At 37.3% G+C, this 22,615-nt stretch overlaps 2 protein-coding genes across 2 annotated transcripts in view; one reads left to right on the forward strand and one right to left on the reverse strand.

Annotated features, from left to right (window-relative positions):
* The window catches only part of LOC135221805 (C-type lectin domain family 4 member E-like), a 48,790-nt gene extending 34,902 nt beyond the window's left edge, over positions 1–13,888 (forward strand). Inside the window, exons 4-5 of the mRNA XM_064259678.1 lie at positions 6,504–6,698; positions 12,915–13,888. Coding sequence (XP_064115748.1) covers positions 6,504–6,698; positions 12,915–13,129 — 410 coding nt within the window. The 3' untranslated portion in view covers positions 13,130–13,888. The remainder of the gene's footprint in view (positions 1–6,503; positions 6,699–12,914) is intronic.
* LOC135221806 (uncharacterized) overlaps positions 1–22,615 on the reverse strand; it is a 938,326-nt gene that overhangs the window by 749,048 nt on the left and 166,663 nt on the right. The gene's annotated exons all lie outside the window — the stretch shown is intronic.

The raw sequence follows: 22,615 nt of genomic DNA on the forward strand, positions 1-22,615 counted from the left end.
GACAATACGTGGAGTGATTGGATTAAGGGTTAAGACGATACGTGGAGTGCTAGGATGAAGGGTTAAGACGATACGTGGAGTGATTGGATTAAGGGTTAAGACGATACGTGGGGTGCTTGGATGAAGGGTTAAGACGATACGTGGAGTGCTAGGATGAAGGGTTAGGACGAAACGTGGAGTGCTAGGATGAAGGGTTAAGACGATACGTGGAGTGCTAGGATGAAGGGTTAAGACGATACGTGGAGTGCTAGGATGAAGGGTTAAGACGATACGTGGAGTGCTAGGATGAAGGGTTAAGACGATACGAGGAGTGCTAGGATTAAGGGGAAAGATAATATGTGGAGTGCTAGGATGAATGGTTAAGATGATACGTGGAGTGATTGGATTAACGGTTAAGACGATACGTGGAGTGCTAGGATGAAGGGTTAAGATGATACGTGGAGTGATTGGATTAAGGGTCAAGACGAAACGTGGAGTGCTAGGATGAAGGGTTAAGATGATACGTGGAGTGCTAGGATGAAGGGTTAAGACGATACGTGGAGTGCTAGGATGAAGGGTTAAGACGATACGCGGAGTGATTGGATTAAGGGTAAGACGATACATGGAGTGCTAGGATGAAGGGTTAAGACGATACGTGGAGTGCTAGGATGAAGGGTTAAGATGATACGTGGAGTGATTGGATTAAGGGTTAAGACGATACGTGGAGTGCTAGGATGAAGGGTTAAGACGATACGTGGAGTGCTAGGATGAAGGGTTAAGATGATGATAGCGTGGAGAGTAAGCTTAGGATGAAGGGTTACGACGATACATAACGGTGGGGTGCTTGGATTGGAAGGGTTTAAGCGATTACGTGGAGTGCAGGGATTTTTGAAGGGTTAGACGAAACGTGGAGCGTGAGGTTTGCTAGAGCAAAATTAAGGGGTTAAGACGAATACGTGGGGAATGCTGGATGAAGGGTTAAGACGATACGTGGAGTGCAGGATGAAGGGTTATGACTACATGGAGTGCTAGATGAAGGTTAAGGACGTATAATTGGAGTGCTATGATTTTTGAAGGGGTTAAGATGATACGTGTAGTTGCTAGGATGAAGGTTTAAGGACGATAATGGAGTGCTTGGATTAAGGGTTAAGACGATACAGGTGGGCTAGGCGAATTAAGGGGAAAGATAATATGGTGGAAGGGTTGCCTAGGAAGAATTGGTTAAGGGAGATACGTGGAGTGCTTGGTTAATGGTTAAAGAGTAAGTGGATGCTAGGATTAAGGTTTAAGAGATACGTGGAGGCTAGGATGAAGGGTTAAACGATTACTGAGGTGTAGGATTGGGGAAAGGCGTGGAGTGCTAGGATATCGTGGAAGTGCTAGGATGAAGGGTTAAGACGATGGTGGGAGTGCTATTGGATAAGGGTTAAGACGATAGGTGGAGTGCAGGGATGAAGTTAAGACATGACTAGTGAAGGGTTAAGGGAACGAGTGCTACGGTGGGAGTGCTAGGAGAAGTTAGTTAAGTTTGGGAGCGATACTCGGAAGTGGCAAGGATGAGGGGTTAAAACGTGGAGTGCTTAGGACGAAATAACTTGGGTTACAAGTACGTGGAAGTGCTAGGATGAAGGGTAAGACATACGTGGAGTGGCTACGGATGGGAGTGCTAGGATGAATGGGATCGTGAGGTCGAGGGGGGGAGAAGGGTTTAAGACGATACAATGAGGTCTAGATAAAGGGTAAGGATACGTGGATTGATTGGATTAAGGGGTAAAGATTGGATACGGGAGTGGATTTGGCCTTAAGGGTTTAGACGAATGTGGAGTGCTAGGATGAGTAAGATGAACGGTGGGAGTGCTAGATGAAGGGTTAAGACGATACGTAGTGCTAGGATAAGGGTTAAGAGAAACATGGAGTGATGGATTAAGGGTTAAGACGATACATGGGTGCGGAGATGAAGGGTTAAGACGATACGAGTGCTTAGGGATTGAAGAGTTAAGACGTACTAGAGGTGGCTGGGATGAAGTTAAGACGATACTTGGAGTGCAGGGTTAATGAAGGGTTAAGACGATACGTTGAGTGCTAGGATGAAAGGGTTAAGACGATACGTAAGTGCTAGGATGAAGGGTTAAGACGATACGTGGAGTGCTAGGATGAAGAGTTAAGACGATACGTAGAGTGCTAGGATGAAGGGTTAAGACGATACGTGGAGTGCTAGGATGAAGGGTTAAGACGATACATGGAGTGCTAGGATGAAGGGTTAAGACGATACGAGGAGTGCTAGGATTAAGGGGAAAGATAATATGTGGAGTGCTAGGATGAAGGGTTAAGATGATACATGGAGTGATTGGATTAAGGGTTAAGACGATATGTGGAGTGCTAGGATGAAGGGTTAAGATGATACGTGGAGTGATTGGATTAAGGGTTAAGACAATATGTGGAGTGCTAGGATGAAGGGTTAAGTAGAAACGTGGAGTTTTTGCTAGGATGCAAGGGTGGGTAAGCATGTGATACATGGAAGGGCTAGGATGGCCAAGGGGTTTAAGCTAGGAATAGGGGAAAGTGTAGGGATTAAAGGTTAAGGGAAGGTACCGTTGGGGAGTGCTAGGATTTTTTGGGCGGGTTAAGGGGTAAATTTACATTGGAAAGTGCTAAAGGGGGGGATTTTTTTGAAAAGGGAAAGACAATAAGGAGTGCCCTAGGATTGGAAGGGGTTAAAGACGATACATGGAGTGCTAGGATGAAGGGTTAAGACGATACATGGAGTGCTAGGATGAAGAGGAAAGACGATACGTGGAGTACTAAGATAGAAGGGTTTTATGACAATACGTGGAGTGCTAGGATGAAGGGTTAAGACGATACGTGGAGTGCTAGGATGAAGGGGAAAGACGATACGTGGAGTACTAGAATTAAGGGAAATGACAAAAAAGCAATCTTTCGCGTGCAAGCTATAAGCACGCGCCACAATTCATGCATGGAGGTCTGAGTCCTACTGGCAAGAATAATTCTGCTCAAGTTTTTTTTTTGTATTTACAGGATGAGCTTTCGATACAGCAATTACCGAATGAACGAGCAACAGGGGTATTATCGTGGCCTTGTAGCCTTCCAGAAATTTAAATAGCCCAATTTTACATACATAATCATATATATATTAATACATTCAGTATTGCATCTTATGAGTTTTTTTTTCCAAGCTCATGTAATGGATGTATCAACCGACAAACACATTTGCTGGCAACGTAGTAATCAGGCATTTATTTAATGATACAATAATATATTAGTTAAACAAAGGACTATCATATATATATATATATATATATATATATATATATATATATATATATATCCAGTCCTTTGTTTTACTAGTGCATTATTGTATCAGTAAATAAGCGCTTGATTACTACTTCTATCAGAAATGTATTCGTAGGTTCATATATTCATTAGGTGAACTTGGGAGTAGGCGATGCTGCCCAATTAAAATTATTAGTCTTGTAAAAGAGAGTTAAATTAATTTTTCTTGTGTATTTAAATTGTAGTGACATGACCTATTTTTAGTTTTCCTCTTATGAAGAAATATAGTTTTAAATACTGTTCAGAAAAGGAGTCGACAATAGTTGATAAAAAGTGAAAGCCACTTCAAACCCTTCATTGTATTTTATTGTTTATAATACACATATAATATACTACTTACTTCATCTTCTCCGCACTGGCCAGTAGGCATAAGGCTTATATATATATATATATATATATATATATATATATATATATATATATATATATATATATATATATATATATACACACACATATATATATGATATATATATACATATATAGTATAATATATATATAATTATATATATATATATATATATATTATATAATTATATATATATATACATATAATAAGTGGAGCAGCCTATTCGCAGTTCTGGATTCGCGGCTCCACCTGCTGCTGATTTTTCTGTGAAACGTATATCCACATTATTTGCTGAAAATGTGCCATTTGAGGAAATTTTCACAGACAAATAGTTTATGTATTTTCACATCGTTTTCGTGACTAAATGCATTTTTTGCGATAAACATTAAAAAAAACTCAGGTATAAGAGTTTTTAGATTTATTTATTTTTTTTTTTTTTGAACTATCAAAATAGGCAGTTATAAGCAATTTTAGAGGGGCGTCGAGTATTGGCGGATTTTAGCTATTCGTGGATAGTTATGGTAGACATCCCAGGCGATCCCCGGCGTCGACTGTATGAGTGTGTATCTATATAATATATAAATAAATAAATAAATGAATATAATATATATATAATATATATATATAATATATATATATCTTCAAATTTCTTGAACCTGGATTTTTCAGTCTTTGTAATGACAAGCGTATCCAAAACAAGAGCAAAAAAATATTCAATAAGTTAAGAGGGCGGCACTGTGGCTATTACAATTTACATATATATATATATATATATATATATATATATATATATATATATATATATAAGTGTGTGTGTGAATAACTTGATCACGAAGTATATAAGTCCTATTGACTCTGTGCTAGAATATATAAGTAATGAACTTGTACTGCATGAATTGCCTATGTCCGTTAGTCACATAATTTCCTTAATTAAGTTATGTATTTGTGATTGCAGATTTATTTTTAATGGAGAATATTACCAACAAATATTTGGTATGGCCATGGGTAACCCTTTATCACCTCTCCTTTCAAACTTATATATGGAATTTTTTGAGAGACAACACCTCCCGAATATCACACTTATCCCCTTAAAATGGTACCGATATGTCGATGATATCTTAGTAGACTTACCTGGTGGTATCGATGTAAATGATTTACTTTCTAAATTGAATAATTTAGTGCCATCCATAAAATTCACTGTTGAAATTGAAAATAACAATGTCTTCCCTTTCCTAGATGCATTAATACATAGAGAATCTTTCCAATGCAAATTCAGTATTTGTAGAAAACCCACAAATAATTTAACATATGTACATTTTTATTCTGGCCACCCTCTTAATATTAAAATTTCAATTTTTTCTTCTATAGATCCTATACGCTTTGCGTATCACGAGTCCACAATATCTGGCCCAAGAAATAGAATACATAAAAAGATAGGAAACGATCTCTGCTACCCACCTCATTTAATTGATTTATGTTATCAAAAAGCTCACAAAAAGTTTTATAATGTTGCTATTTATGAAAAAGAAATGCCTAAAAATGTACTTAGCTTATCTTACTTTTGTGGATTTGAAACCATAAAATCAATATTTAAATCGTCTAATGTTAATGTAGTGTTCTCTTATAACAATGCCTTTAAAGATATGCTAATTAAGAATAGTCCCGTAACAAATAACATCATCATTTACAAAATTCCTTGTAAGGATTGCCCTTCGTTTTACGTTGGTCAGTCAAGTAAAAATTTATGTGTACGTATAAAGCAACCTATGTATTCAGTTAGAACAGCCCAGACTTCAAATGCACTGTTTATCCATCTGAGTGAAAAATCTCATTGTATTAATTGGGGTGATACCTCGGTAATTGCTAGATCTAATGATTGTTTCTCTCTCTCTCTCTCTCTCTCTCTCTCTCGTTCGATATTCTCTCTCCCTCTTTCTCTTGCTCGATATATATGTATTTACATTTTCTTTCGTCTTTTCATTAATAATAATTTTTGTTGGGAAAATTTGTGTAAAAATTCATGATATTATATTGTATATGCTCCCGTGTTTTTTTCAAAATGTACTGTTTTCTGGAAGAATCACTTGTTTACTGCGGGTATCCTTCAAGGTGTGGCTAGCCTCTGGCGGCTCCTCCTCTCTGTAGAGTGAAAATCGCCCTTATGGCTAATCTGGTAGTGTCAGTTTGTATATTAAGCCTTCTTTTGACTATGTTGTTCTTTGTAAAATCAGTTTGCCTCAGTAAAGGGTCCCGAACAGGACCGAAAGTACTTGGCTATCTCGCTTTTTCATTTTTTCCTTCGTGGCAAAAAAAACTTTATATATATATATATATAATATATATATATATATATATATATATATATATATATATATATATAAAATGTACAAATACATATATACTCGTGTATATATATAGCTTTCATTTATTATCAACTATTATCAACCCTTGTGACCGGTATTTCAAATTCTATTTCTTCATAAGAGGAAAAATAAGAAAAGGTCATGTCGTGATACATTTAAATACATAAGGCAAATACATTCAAATCGCCCTTACAAGACAAATAATTTCAATATGCCTGAATTGCTACGTATGAATTTTTATCCAAAGTTCACCTAATGAATATCACGCCACTTACACATAGCTGGTAGTAGTAGTAATCATGCACTTATCTAATGATGCAATAATATATCAGTACAAAGGACTAGCAATACATATTTCATCAAGTTACTAAAATTATACTGCACAGCTCAATAACACTTCTACTTTACAAAAAACTCAGTTAGTACATAGGTATAACAAAACACCCTTTTGTCATCTTCAGTGAATGCATTCGAAGACGATGGCCCATGCCCCGCGCCATTCTTCCTAGCAGGCGAGGACTGTCTTTACGTTGAAACCGAGACCATGCGCTACTTTGACGCCGCCCGTCAAGCCTGCCTCGAAATGGGAGCAAAGCTCGCTGAATTCACGACTTTTGACCACTTCATTTCTGCAGTAGCGGCAATGGATATGCACGGTAAGTCTCATACAGCCTAAAGGTGAGTTTACACTAGGCTTCACCCCACGCTGTATGCGTGACACTTATCTCCTACTCCTCCCAAATTCTTGTTAGCCCCGCGTGCTGGAGTGCTCATTAGGGTGCATTAGTGGTGTGGCGTGACTCTTGATGAGCAGTCCAGTAGGCGGGGCTAACAAGAATTTGGGAGGAGTTGGTGATGAGTCTTACGCATGCAGTGTGGGGTGAACCCTAGGTTAAAATCACCTTTACAATTACTTAATCATTCCAGCCAACAATACTGTATTTATTACATAATTCAGAGAACTACTCATGATTTCCTCTGCATGCTTTATGTAAGATGCTGAATAATTTAAGGCAAAAGCATCCATATACACGTTATTTTTAATTCCAATAGTTTGATTATTACTGATATCATTTAATGCTAAAGTAAACAGTGTGCCACAACGGACGCTTCCTTGTTGGAGCACTATTTTCAAGTGGAAATGTTCTTGGCAAAACATCATAAATTCTCCCCTGTTAATTGCGACCTGTCAGCAAGTGTTGGATACACCTAAGCAAATGTCCACGGATGCCGTTTTTATATAACATTTTTAATGTTGCATACCTCCATGTAGTATCGTATTCCTTTTTGATGCCAAAAAAAAGCTCTACAATTATCTGTTTTCTTTTAAATCCTCTACATATGAGATCTTCTATGTCAGATAAAGAATCTAGTGTAGACCTGTTAAATGGTGACCAAAACTGAGTAGGAGTAAAAATTTTCTTTTCTTCAATGTGCCATGTTAAGTCAAGCATTGACCATTTACTCGAGTAATTTGCATAAGCATCTAGTCAAAGAAATTGGACTGAAATTATTTACATTACTGGGATCCTTTCCAGATTTGGGAATAAAAATTACTAAAGATTTACGCCATTCATCAGGAAATAAATTTCGAAGCCATAAATGATTCTACACCTGTTATAAGTATGCTTCTAAAAAACAAATATTGTCACCCCAAGGAGATTCAATACTGTTTCAGAGGGTATATTCCAACACTTCCATCTCAAATTTTCTATTATAATAGAAATCTTCTATTGTTTGAAAATGTATTGTTATTAATCGTACATTATTTTTCTTTGTGCGAAAGTGTTCATCTAAATCTTTATCACTACTTACTTTTGCTAAGTTTTCTCCAATTACTTACTTATTTCTTTTGGATCAAGTATTCTTTTTATATTATTTAATATGGGTTGTCTAGGTGGTTTAACATGGGTACCATTTATTTTCCTGAGTTTTTCCAATATTTTTGTATGGGAGTATTATTAGAGATCTGATAAATATTTCGCCCATGAAATGATTCTTCCTTGTATTACTTCCTTTTAAAATTTTGCCGTTATTTTGTTGTATAGAAGTTTAAATATATCAATTTCTAGTAATAATATAGTAATCTTTTATAAAGTTCCTTCTAATATCGGTACTGATTTGTTTATTTTATCTACTCGTCTCCCTACTGTTTTATTTTTATTACTTCTGTGGTTTGTTGGATGAGAAATTGATTTTGGAATTGCTTCATCAGCAGCATTTTTAATGATATTAACTAGAAATAGTTTCATTATGATCTTTTATAAACTTAAATGTTGGGATATTCCTAGTGTGCAGTTCATATGGCTCCCAATCTGCTTTATAAATGTTATAATGAGTGACATGCTTAGCAGGATTATTTTGTAATAAGGAAATTAATATTGAGAAATTATCACTGGTGAGCAGGTCATCAACTATATCCCAATCAAATCTGTCTACAATGTATAGTTGAGGAAAACGTTCCATGTGCTTTTTTTAATATGTCCTAATTCCATCATTATTTACACAGCACGTCATTCGAACCCATGAATTTTCCTATTTTACTTCCTGCTCAATTTGAGGTCGTACTTACACTCCCATATTGGGTTGCGAGCCTTAAAATCACCTGCTATTGATGTACGTTCCATAAATCTTAAAAGTTTATCAATGTCGTAATTTCTATTAGACTGATTGTATAAATTATAAATTACATAATTATCGTTTTTATTCGTATTTTAATACTTGATATTTGCAAGCCAATAAAGTTTACAGGTACTTTGTCAAAATATACTCTGTTATATATATATATATATATATATATATATATATATATATATAATATATATATATATATATATATATATATATATGTTTCATCTATTGAAATAATAATCATAATAATAAAACACTGTATGGCTGTTGTTAATACTTCGCTGAGATGTTGTAAACATATCACTTGTTCGTATTCTCTTAGTAGTCACTGTATTCCTCCAAATTGTAATCTAGTCTAAAGTCCATTGTATAATATGAATATTGAAAATAATACATTAGTATTAAATTTTTTGTGTGGATTATCAATTTGCATTTTTCCCCAGTTTTTTCTTAACACATTAAGTGTCCAATTTCCATACGGACCTTTTCATGAGTGTCTAAACTAGTAGTTTCTTTCTTTCTTTCTGTATCCTTTGAAATGTTTGCTAAACTGCCTCTGCTTTGGTGCACAGTTCAATAAAACATTCATTACACATGTGTCTTCATGTATCGTTCTTTTTTCGTTTACTCTAACAGCATCAATTATTGGTGATGGAATTATCTCCTCTCCCTTCACATAATCATCCTTGTCAATGGTTTGTTCCTCTGCCATTTCGTCGATGTTTAGGTTATCTGCACCCATTGGTTTTATTATCATTTAAGAAACTATGGGCTACTCTTATAATTTTTTGGTTAATGTTCTCTCTTCGGTTTTTTTATTTGTGCCTTTATATTGTCAGTAATTTTTTATAGTCATGTAATTTTCTGATTGATTTCTTTCTGAATGACATTTCAGAAGTTGAATGTCGATTCAATAAGAAATTTTCTCATTTCAATGGCGATATTTTGTGTTTGTTTCTAAGATCAAGAACCCTGACCAACTTCCACTCCCGAAGAGGGAATCGGAGAGTGAGTCAAGGTTATGTCTGTATTTGCTCTTTTTCGGGGTTTTATATAGTAATAATGTTTAATGCCACCCTGATTTCGATCCATTGGGCTATCCTGGGATTGTCGTAGGGAGGTTTGATTTAGTCGCCATACAACGAACAACGTAAATTTCGTCCAAGATGAGGTCCTTCTCACCACGAAGGCCAAACGGGGGGAGGAGCAACAATGTCATACCTCAAGTGGTCATTGCTCTGGGATCCTCGCCTGGATATACTACATACCCTCACAGTTCTTTCAGGGTCTTCAGTCCGTAGAGACCGGACCCACCACTCAGGGCTTGGCTAGACATCCAAATTTCTCCTCGCCCGACCACGTCGGGTACTCGCTAGTTCTACGGGTGGAGCGGCGGCATTCCGTTCAACTCCAACCTCCTCCTAAATTATTCCAGCAGTGGTTTCGTGATTCAATGCCATACAAAGGTCGTCAACGACTGAGGAAGAAGGGAAGGGGAGAAATCAATAGGAGGAGAAGTAAAAGTTACAGGTATTATTCCTAATGTTCGGTTGACTCCATAGATCAAAATTTAGGCGTAAAAGAGCCTACTCTCCGTAATGTCGATCCCCGAGACCCCACCTCGTCAAAGGGTTGAGATCAGGGGGGAGGGGGAAGCACCGCATTTTCAATAATCAAAATACCAAAAACCAGATGCATCTGGAGGTTACTTTCAAAGTAACCAACTGTAGAACTAAAGCACGTACACAGAATCCCATCTTAACCTGACTGTGTGTCCCGTGCCAACAGGCGATGCTGAAATCTACGTCGGTGGGTCAGACGAAGACAGTGAGGGGAACTGGCGGTGGCTCTCTGGACGGAGGATCGAATCCATCCCTTGGGCTGCAGGCGAACCAAATAATGCCGACGACCGCGAGCACTGCATGACCTATAGACCAAGAGATAGACGTTTTAATGATGTACCATGCAGTTTCCGTCAAGAGTATGCTTGCATGCGGAAGGCATAAACAACATGACGGAAAATTATACAAAATGAGTATGCAACCTCCTCTAACTGTTTATAATAATTAACAAAATGTAAATTAGGAATTCCCTTCCTGTAAAATGGTTCAGTACAACATATTTTATTCTCCGTTAAAAATACTTCGAATGAACATCCACAGTGACTCAGAGTAGCCACAGGAGGGAACTTGCCTGAAAAATAGTTTCATTGTACATTAACACAAGAAATTTCAGTGATCATAAGACAAAGCTAAAGGCTAATACAACAACCATTATTTCCTTGTGGAAAATAAACTTGCATCTGAAAACGGAAAAGAAGGGATTATTGTAAGGCACTCACTTCCGAATATTTTGGTGTTTACTCTTAGATCTCGAATTGTTCCTTCATCTATCAATTCTGACCGGAGATCATCCAGCGATAATTTTGTATTCAAGTCAAATTCAATGCCACAAAGTTTCTAACTATTTCATGTGTTTACCAATCTTTTTCAAGGAAAAAATTAAGCCTCTCATTTCTATCAATACTAAGGTGTTTCAAACTTGTCTTGAAAGGATATGGATAAAAAAATAACAGATCTACTAGTAATTAATGTGCTTTTGATTGAATCCTAGCATTTATATTCTACATCCGGTTCCCAAAGCTTTCTTATTTCTTTTACATCTGGAGTACTTCATCTTCTGCCTCCATCATTGATAAGGTTGAACTTTGTAGCCTGATCCAACTCGTCTCACACCCAAGGGACTCCTGAATAGTTATACACAATAAGTATAAAGGTCATCCGAGATTTTGATAACAGTTACAATAGCAAACGTTGCATACCTTGTTGAGTTTCAAGCAGAGCAAAAACTGAAGAGACCACCGTAACAATCAGCCATTAAACTTCTGTTATAATGCATTAAAATTTACAAAAAAAATTACACCTACTTTAAAGCCTGATAGTCTGTAATAAACAAACTCCTAAAGACCCTTTGCAAGATTATTCTTATTATATTATATGAAGGATAAATGAACATTAATGTTCTGCAAAGCTATCAAGCCTCGCAACATTAAAATTCAGTGTCTCGCTAAACACTGACAATAAACTTCAACAAAAAATCATAATACAGGTAGTGAGAACTAGTGTGTGCCTACAAACCCATGTATGTATGAATGCTAAGCCTTTGAACATTTGCTTATTTATTTTTAAATGACAACAAAACGGTTAGGGCCAACAGATGAAGAAGCTCCTCCTTGATGATGCGCCACCTAATACCCTCTTCCCAAAGGAAAATAAGTATATACTTCAGCAGTTACCTTGAAGAGTTACGAATACATTTTCTTGACAACCCCAAATCCACGAGAGAATGAGACAACGGGTGCTTTTAAAACACAGGTGCCTTTCAAACAATGTCCTAAATTTCCCCCATAACGGCCTTATGTAACCGCTCTTACACTTTCATATAGTATATACTCCTATTCGTGACTTCCCACAATTGTAGAAAAGGAGTAATATTTTCTTTCCAGAATTAAGAATTTTTCACATCATAACGAATTCACATCTAAAGAGTTTATCTGGGTTCCCTGGGTTTGCAAAATAATATCAAGACAGCATCTTTGCCTATCACCATAATTTGAATTACTGATAATTAGTTATAAATCACAGTCTTCACAGATATACTGATTTTTTGTTCGTATTCAGTGCATATTACAATTTAAATACAGCTGATTCAAAAGTACTAATTATTTCTAAATGGCTGTATAAATCATTTCCCTTTACAGTGCAGCTACTTTTTTTAAATTCCCATGTATTCTGCAAGTGGTTATGTCTTGGAAATGAAACGATACACTAATAATCAATGCATAAAAAGTACTGGACCATTACTGTCGAACTTTGGTCATGCATCCAATGCTTGTTTCACAGTAGAAAGAAATATCTACTTTTTCAATGAGCCATTAAAACACCGTGAGGCAATTTGTGCGATTAGCAACTTGGAACACGTGAAATACACCACAATCCAGAGTAGCAGTGATCCACTTCAATCTATAATGTTGCTGATGAGTTTGTGCAGATTTATATAAAAGCTTAAAAATATGAAAGGACCCAAAAGCCGTTTATCAGGATACTCCCCTATGGAACTTAAAACTTCTTTAGACGATATAAATTCTCACGTATTTTCTCCCTTAAAATATCCCATTAACTTTAACTCCTGTACAAGGGAGATACGAAGAATGTTTAGTCTGTTATTGTTCTTTCTTGCAGAGGACGCAGAGATTTACATTGGTGGCAGCGACCGAGAGAGAGAGGGTACATGGAAGTGGCTTTCCGGGGAGAGCATGCGCAGGATCCCCTGGGGGAGCGGAGAGCCAAATAACCTTTACCTGGAGGACTGCATAGCCCTGAAAGCCAGCTGGGGAAAATTTAACGATATCAAATGCTCGTTAAGGAGAGAATACGTATGCAAATGGCAACGCTAAAGGCACTCGAAAATCCCTTCACTTCACACAGCGTCAGGACAAGGAAATTCCACAATCTAGAAAATCAAACGTGGCAACAATTTAGCTTCATGACCTTACTTCTGTTCTCTTCCGTGATTTTCCAATACATTTTCTAAATGAAGAGACTAACCGTAGAATACGATGCTTCTTCAACCCTTCCAGTGCTGTCTGTTTTATTCTTGTCAACTGTTTTTATGATGAGACTCCAAACAAACTTGTTACATTCAAGACAACCATACGATGTAATCAAGGCCTGCCTTATGCACAAAACACATTTTAGTGAAGGCTCTGATTTGGTCAACTTTATGGCTTGTATAAATTTTGTAACAAAGGTGTCAGCAGTTGTGATCTAAGTACCAAATTTGCCTGTTCCACAGGAATTCTTCTGGTGTCTTTTGTTGTTTTGTTAGCGAATGATTGTTGGCCCACAATTTAAAATATGATAACATGCAGATGACAATTTTTGGTCTTCCAAAAAGGTAAAATGAAATAGTTTGTAGCCAGAACAGATCTAAAATGGATCAGCAGTGCCATAGTCAGTGATGTAAGAACCTAAATTTAAGTGAAAAATATTACTTTATGAATTAGCTGCCTCCTGATTCTCTGGAGAGAAGAATCGCTGAACTCGGATTCTGGTGTTGCCTTCAACTGTCAAAAGGCTCTTTGTATCACTTAACATCTCAAAAGGTGGGGTAACCTCTATTTTGACCTACTAAAATAATATAGTTTCCAAATGTATTCCATTGTTTCATGACCAGACCTTGGAAATCAACAGACAGCTGAAAAGTCAGAAAAACCTTTCCTATTCCCAATTTACATAAATCTTACAACTTGATGACTTATAATTTTTCACAAAAGAATTTGTGAGAACGGATGAAAAAGTACCGTCTTCAATTACAAATTACTTTGTTCCCAATGTCCGTAGCGTAAGATGTTCTGTTCTGTCGACATTGAAAATCGAAAAAAATAGAAAGAAATCATATGGAGAATGGCAATCATGCAATTATGCCCTTGAAGGAACATATTTCATAATATATAAGCATACAAGGTTGCGGTAGCTCAATAATTAACAACTTGCCTCACCAGGAGGATCGAAATTTCATCTCGCTAACACTTATGGGCCACTTCCTTACGTCAATTGTAGAGAAGTGTTAGGGACTAGCAACAGTACCCCAGCAAAGGGCATGCTGAGAACCATATATATAAATACACACACACACACACACACACACACACACACACACACACACACATATATATATATATATATATATATATATATATATATATATATATATATATATATATATATCTACACGGGCCGGAGCTAGAACTCAAAGAAGATCAAGAAGGAAGTACTAGGGAAAGGCATCCTCACTGAAATAAACTGTCGAGGGATGAGGATGACTTTCCCTAAAACATATATACGTTATATATATATATATATATATATATATATATATATATATATATATATATATATAATATATATATATATATGACAAAGTTACGCTGGAAACTGCGGTACATATAAACTTTGAACATCCCTGGGCAGGTCGTAAGGGTAGCGCATATAGAGTTACTTCACAAGACAATCACTAGCATGGCACCACTAACCCCTTGTTATTCACTTACATACTGATTGCTGTTATGAAATAACCATTATCCATTAGCTTGGCAAAAACGCGCGATAGCACTTCAACAAAATTCACTAATTGAAAGCACTGTTATCAGACCACGTAACAAGTGTTTTTCCTCTCCCTTTTTTTCCATAAAAGCCATAAATAGCAATGCTTTGTTTTTTACGATAAATGTATATTTTCCATTCAAATGTAGCGCTATATAAACCTCTTTCCAAAATCTCATGGCTGTTGTTTTTGGCGATATATATTTCTACACGGTTGACCTGTTTTCTGACTGATACTGCTTTTTAAATCAAAATGTTTTTGCAGTGGCACACCGCCAGAATTCCCATCTGGCATGTGGGATTCCAGGTATGCTGTTACTTGCATACTTTAAACGTCTGCCTTTGTTTGCAAGGCTATGTTTCCATTTCGCAAGAAGAAACAGGTCAAATGCCCAAGAGGAGAACAAAGACATACGAGCTACGTTACGACACGGGGGCTTCATTATCATTATTAGATTTAGATACTAGAAAAAAAATTCCTTCAAACTAAACTCCTCACATCTGCAAATAAGATTATATGACGAATTTTAAAACGATGTCAAAAGAAACTACTTGTGTCTGAACTGAATAAAAGAACAGAGAAAAATTACATATTGAACTCTACTTCCTGCCGCCCAGCCAGAGAGGAATCATCCCTGTGGGGGGCTGCACATAAAACCAAACGAATGAAATAAATAGTCATCTAGATCTAAAAACTAAGGCCAGGAGCCACTTCAAGATGACAGCTGTCTCCTGTCTCCGTAAATTACCATGATTTCAAGATTCTCATGTGAAACCTGTTGGGTTTGCCCTATTTCTGTAACATCAGGCGAGTATGAAATGCCAGGTAATTTTCATTTCATGTTCTGTTACTTGTTCAAGTGCTGAGATGAATCATGAAAAAGCTTCAACTTCCACTGATCTATAACTATAAATCTGGACACCCAATTACAATAAGATTTCCCTTTATATGTTCAACATATATTTAAGGATAAACTAACCTATTTGCCGCAACTATGAAACAGTGCTAATAGCTTGAAACGAACTGGGCAAACAGCCATTAACACTCGCGATATAGAATTTACAACTGCACCAATTAAAACATCAACCCAACCAAAACTGTAGTTTCTTAACATTACATGAATTTACAAAAAAAATTAATAACCACGTTGGTTATTTTTTTTCTCTCTCTCTCTCAAACTCTGAACCACTCACCTCGTTCCACTTTATATATAAATTAAATATTCACCTTACGGCAAGATTGTAGCCTCAACGCCATAAAGCAAACAAATGCAAGCCAACAGGCCCTTCGTGGTCAAATTCCTATTCGACCTTCCTCTCTATAAGTAAGACTTTAACCCTTTGATCCAACACAAAATGTTGAATATTCATCAGTAATAGATGGAATGTATGAAAGTCTTTAAGTTTTACAGAGCCAGACACACACGACCAGTTACTAGATAAACCTTCGAGAGAGAGAGAGAAAAAAAAAACAATAAAAAAGCACATTATATGTCATTTGAAACAAAAGAAAGATGAAGAAGGCATCTTACAAGAGTGTAGGAGAAACAGCAAAAGTGACGACAAAAGGGTAATGTTTAGAAATCGTTGTTAGGCACCAATTATCATCGGCTGAAACCAAGTGTCCCCTGTACACAAAATGTGCAAAAACAAAATTACCTCATTACAAATCACTTTTATTATATCTTCTACATAAAAGACGATGCTGAACAATTCGTCAAGTTGAAGTTATTCTAACAGAAAATCAGATCACCAAAATTATAACCAAAATGAGGGAAAATTATTTAAAAACCCTTAATTAAACAGGAAAGCGAGGTTTAATAAATGACACATGAATCAATTCCTATAAGAATGGAAACCTATATGAACCCTTAAGGCCAACATTTTAGGTCATGAAATTTTGTAAACCTAAGCAATGAATCAGTAAAGACAATGACTTCGAAACTGAAACATTAAATAGCACCACTAGCACCTCAAAATACTCTTCAGGCTATTTCCGCCCATCAATCAAAACTCAAGTTAATCAAAAAGATATGAATTACATCCTATAGATGAACCACTCGTTTCTCGGTTTTTCAAAGTTCGCAGTTCATAAAACTTAACATTTTCTCCATACTTAGAAAGGTACCTGGAATCTACAATTCCATATCTTTGGAAACTCCTAATGAAGATCTCTTGCTTTTCGGATTTGTATGAGCTCTTGTAAGATCATATTCGCAAAAATCACTTACATAACCGCTATTGGAATTAAGTTAACTCTTATCAAATTTGTGCATTTCTGTGCCAGCTTAATTAAAAAAGAAACCGTTAAAAAATCAAGTTCCATTTGCCCACTAACACTGATGCCTACCTTTGTCAACCTGTGGTACGGGTGTAAGAATACTACCACCGTAGGTCCTGCGTGTCGTAAAAGGCAACTGAAAGGACAGCTGCTGCCTTGCAGTCTTGCTTTTCAGTAAAAGGCTAGGCCCACCGCCAATATCTGTGGAAAATGCTGCCTCGCAGTCTTACTTTTCAGTAAAAGGCTAGGCCCACCCCACATAACTGTGGAAACTGCTGCCTTGCAGTCGTACTTTTCAGTAAAAGGCTAGGCCCACCCCCCATAACTGTGGAAACTGTTGCCTTGCAGTCGTACTTTTTAACAATAACTCTGGTCGATGACAGCAAGGGCATGCGGTCGTAAAAACCCCCTTTGCCAAACAATAAACCATGCCTTATGATGCCTTTCAAACAGAAGGCAGTGAAGAAGGCGCATCAGGCAACCGACCCCTTAACGTAGGGATAACGGTGGGAAAGAAGAAGACTGCTGCCTGCCTTTAGTTCCCTCCCAACAGCTTCGCTAACAAAACGTGGCTCACACTGACACCAAAATCCATCTGGCTAATGACAATTCCTAACGGTCTGATTCAAGTCAAACTTGAGAGTATTCTTCAAGGCATCTTTCACACTGAACTATACGTATATTTCATAAGGAGTAAATAATGTGTTTGATCACTTTAGAACCCCACGCTAAACGCATTACGCAGGTGTAAATGCTTAATAAAAACAACTAAATTAGCTGTCGCTAGAAAGCGGTCAGCTACATGCCCCGTGAGCGAAGCAAGCAAACACATCGTGGAGGTAAAGTGAGCATTCTTTCCGCTGCTCCAGTCACTCCAGGCGTGTTAGTTTAATCCTCTTTTCATTATCTTAAGGCCTAACACTATCTCGAGATAAAGCCCGTGTGTTGATTGCTGTGTCTCATATTCTAGATTAAGAGTAAGGTACGATAATGGCCCGCTGGAGGATCGTGCACCTTTACCCATAAGCGAGCGAATGATTCCGAGAGATATACCTGCCTGGGAAAATGAGACGCTCGGGATTTCGCACAGGCGAGATAAAAATTATTTGTCAAGTTTGCATCTTCATTCTCTCTCTCTCTCACTCTCTCTCTCGTTCCTTTTCCCGCCTGGGATAAAGAGTTTTGGGTGAGACGATGAATACGGAAAGAGATAAGACGAAGAGAACAAGAGAAAACGTGTAGCAACTTCAACCGTAGGAAAAAAAAAAAATGATATCGGATAAATAAATGAAGACGCTCGGATGTCATAGAATAATCTCAAAAGGTGGGCTCTTCACGAAATGTTGAACAAATGAATGCACTTGTCAGTATTTACCGACTTCATGTGAATATCAGACGTTAAGCAACGGAGAATATGACTATAGTAGATTCACATCAACCGTGCATCTGATGTCTAGGCCAGTCCCTTACGACGCTCCTGATTGGTTGTTGATAAGCTAATCACAAGGCTGGAAACTCTCAGTCTCTCTCGTGAGATAACATAGGCGGGATGTATGTTCCACCTCTCCTGAGGGATAAGTCTTTCAAAAGTATCCCTACGGAGAAGTTGAACATACATCCTGCCTATGTAAACTTCCTCGAGAGACAGAGTTTCCAGCCCTGTGATTGACTTATCAACTGCCAATCAGGAGCGCCGAGAGACTGGCCTAAACATCAGCTGCACGGCTGATGTGAATCTACTATAGCTCAGAACTTGCGCTACAGTAACAATTATCTGAAATCCCACTGAGACTTAACTCGTTCCTATAGGCACTACTAACCGAATGATTCAGAAAATGAGGTGCCACTGATGCGACCATATTTACTGGTGCAACGGAAAATTGTTAACTCTTCCTCCACTTTGTGCTTACTAGCTCTGCTGAAGGGCACTTAGCTGGCAACCTCTGGCGACAATCAATTTCACTATCTTGAGTAATTGACATTGATTTCGATGCAGCACACATCTCAAGCTTTTGTATTTCATCGAGTCGCCTGTATCATTGAGTGTTTGCTGTGACAATGAAAGTATCTTAGTATTATTTGCTTTGCACAATGCGTTTAGCATGGGCAATATTTGTTTGTTCTATTTTGGATAAATGATTTTCATTTCAAAAACCATTAAAAAAATCGCATAAAAATGACACAATGAATGCAAAATCAAATACGTTTAATAAAATGATTCAACTGGGATACAATATTTTTGGGCGTTTTACCCTCTTTTTAATGATTTGTTTTTCTTTCAAAAATCATTTCGTTCCTATAATGATCGAAGGCAGTTTGGATTCCTTACAAAATATACAGAAACAATATTCCTTGTCATGTCAGGCCTTGCGTTCAAAATTTCACGGCAAAAATAAACAAGTTAAACAACCACTTTTGTGGACACAACTTTCCTCTGTCATGACGTCCGAACTGGAAGTTTACCCGAAATTCCACTACGTTTCTGAAGTTCAAAGCAGTGAATTAAGTGCTCGGCTCTTCCTCTTTCGTTTCGTGTCGCTACTAGCGTGGGAAAAAAAAAAAACCTATATTGTTTCACTGCTACTTGTACGAGTAGACCCAAAACGGGAAGACCTTGCATGTTAATCCTTTTTCTCTCTCTTTTTCTTTTAAACACACACACACACACACACATATATATTAACTTGAGAGCCTAGGTTTCAAGTTGATGTTATGTATGTAGGTGATGACAATTTACGTTTCCATCAGGCAAGTTTACTGCCTACTATAACACCAAACTTCCAATATATGATTCTCCTTTTGGCTGTATCCGAACACTTTAAAAGAATTTTCTGGAAAAATATTCCAATCATGGCTATTATGTAAATTCGGACCCTAAATAGCTCCGACGATTTTCTTTTCTTAATTTTCTTAAAACATACAAGGTCTCAAGTTACACTATTAGAGCACGTTGAGTTTATTTCTCCATTATGTGCAAATCAAAGACTAGGTAGACGCCATTTCATCCCTAACTTCGCTACGAGTTGTGTATAACCTTGCCTCCGAAATGTCAAGAGGTTCGGAAAAACAGCTGTTCGATTCTTGAGTAAGTTTCAGAGAGAGAGAGAGAGAATTTTTCTCTCTTACAAGAACTTACAAACAAAGAAGCAAACCCAGATACCGCCACACAGGAGAGGAAGGTTCTTGGTAAACACAACGGTATTGAACTTGTACCTTGCACTCCAGTGGGTGATGTAATGCAGAGGAAGATGAGACAGTCAGAAATACCCTTATCCAGACCACAGTTATAGAAACAGGATGGGGAAAGATATCTGACTTTTAAAGAATGAATGATGACTTCAGAAAAGAAGACCAGGGAATTCCAATATCGTCAGTGGAAGAAAATAAATAACCATCAACAGTGCCAGCCCATAATTACAGATTCCCGCGGGGGTAAACTTAAGAACTGGTGGTGCGCAGACAACAAAAATGCATGAAAGCAAAAGCATCATTTAGAATGGTAAGTTAATTTCATACGACTGACGTTTTGGCAGCACTACGTAATGAGACAATGACAATTCACCACCGCTTTTGAAGCAACTCAGTCCCTCGATAAGAATTAACGAAATTAACAGAAGCTTCCTCGCCCTCCCTTCTACCTCATCTCCAGCTCTTCAACCAACTTATTCAGGAACTTGGCTCAAGTTTCATTCTTGGTGTGAAAGGACCTCATTTCCTTTCGCTCAAGGAATGAAAGTTGAAAGGCTTATTGCCTCCCTCCTCAGCGGCCCTTCCCCTCCCTCGTTTAGTTCCTGCGCTTTTCTTTTATCCTTCCTCTCCTCATCCAAGAATTAGTATGTATTCTAGTTCATCTATAGTGCTGTATTTATTGTTACTTTTAAAGGATCGCTGTTGCAAGTACTTCATATAAGTACCGTATCCTGGTGATTATGCCACCTACTTTTTTCTCGACGTTGCGATTCAGTTCACTCATGAAAATGTTTTTTTCGCGTACGGGGGAGACTGCTAATTACATGTTACCTTCCACTTCTATCTCCAACATATATAATCACCTTCGCAATTATACATGTCAACCCTTAGTGGAGATTCCTGTTCAGCATTTCAAGACATTAATTTGTCAGTAAGAAGCGAATCTGCCGTCACTACCTCCCGCGGTATACACAAACGTGTCAGCCTGTTAAATCGCTGTATGTGACGTACTGTCTTAAAAAACAATTTTAACTGACAAGGGGTCCCTCCACACTACAGCAAAACATACATCTCACAAACAAGTTGGAAAACACGTCAACTAACGTTAAGTGGAGAATGAACCTTTGGCAAATATTCGATCATTGTATGGAGCACTGGTTGGGACTACCAATAAGTCCAATTTCAGCCCTGATAGGGAGGGGGCGACTAGTAAAAATAACTGAAAACGACAGCTATTAGTGTCTAATTCATAGTTTTCGAGGTCGCTGATATGAATAGTGACACTCCTGATGCCCTCTAAGTCCAAGTTCAGCTCCGATAAGGATGGGGGTGAGGGAGGGGGATGAGAAGGGGTGGTAAGATGAAATGTAAAAATAACCAAAAACAACAGATATTAGTGTCTAATCCATAGTTTTTGAGGCACTGAGATGCTCCTGATGCCCTTTATGTATGTATGTATGTGTGTGTATATATATATATATATATATATATATATATATATATATATATATATATATATATAAAGTGTGTGTGTGTGTGTAAAATTGCGGAGTGGAATATTTCCGCCTTCAAAGCATTTTCAAGCAGACTTCATACAACAGATACAAAGAATTCATATATATATATATATAATATATATATATATTATATATATATATATATATACATACACACACATATATATTTGTTACAATGTCATTAAAGAAGTAAGGAAATTATTCCAAAAAGGCATTAACTTAAAAGAACTTAAGAGAAGGCATGGATAATAACAAAAAGGGAAATGGGAAAAGAACGAAATAATGATTTTAAGAAAGGATCGTTTTACTCAAACCAAACCGCAATGCTGTGTAAAGGAAAGCTTCTCATGCTAGGGCGTGACAAGCCATATTAACCAGGCACCCTCAAGAAATTGGAACTCAGGAAACTCGGTCACACCTCATTTACGCCTACTTCACTGGATTAATTGGCGCTCCCATCTTGTGACAGGTCAGAGAGAGCCAGGGGTAATTCTAACAGCCCATCTGGCAAATTTTAAAAGTAATTCTATGCTCCCTTGTCTAAAAAAGAGGAAGTGTTAAACTCGAAAGCTCCTCCCTTTCCAAGGGTAGGCCTATGGCTTCAACCAATCAAATCAGCAGTGCCAGATTGTAAGGACGCACAAAATAGGTCCCAACGAATGCCCCACGAGGATACCAAAGGATAGGAACAAGAGGCGTTTCCAAATGAAGAATCTACGAATCTCTGCAGAAGAAATGACAGGAAGGCGGTTTTGTATAAAGTCTGTAGCCACTCAGACACAAGAATTCTT

Source organism: Macrobrachium nipponense, chromosome 3 (genome assembly GCF_015104395.2).
Source record: "Macrobrachium nipponense isolate FS-2020 chromosome 3, ASM1510439v2, whole genome shotgun sequence".
NCBI classification, from domain to species: domain Eukaryota; kingdom Metazoa; phylum Arthropoda; class Malacostraca; order Decapoda; family Palaemonidae; genus Macrobrachium; species Macrobrachium nipponense.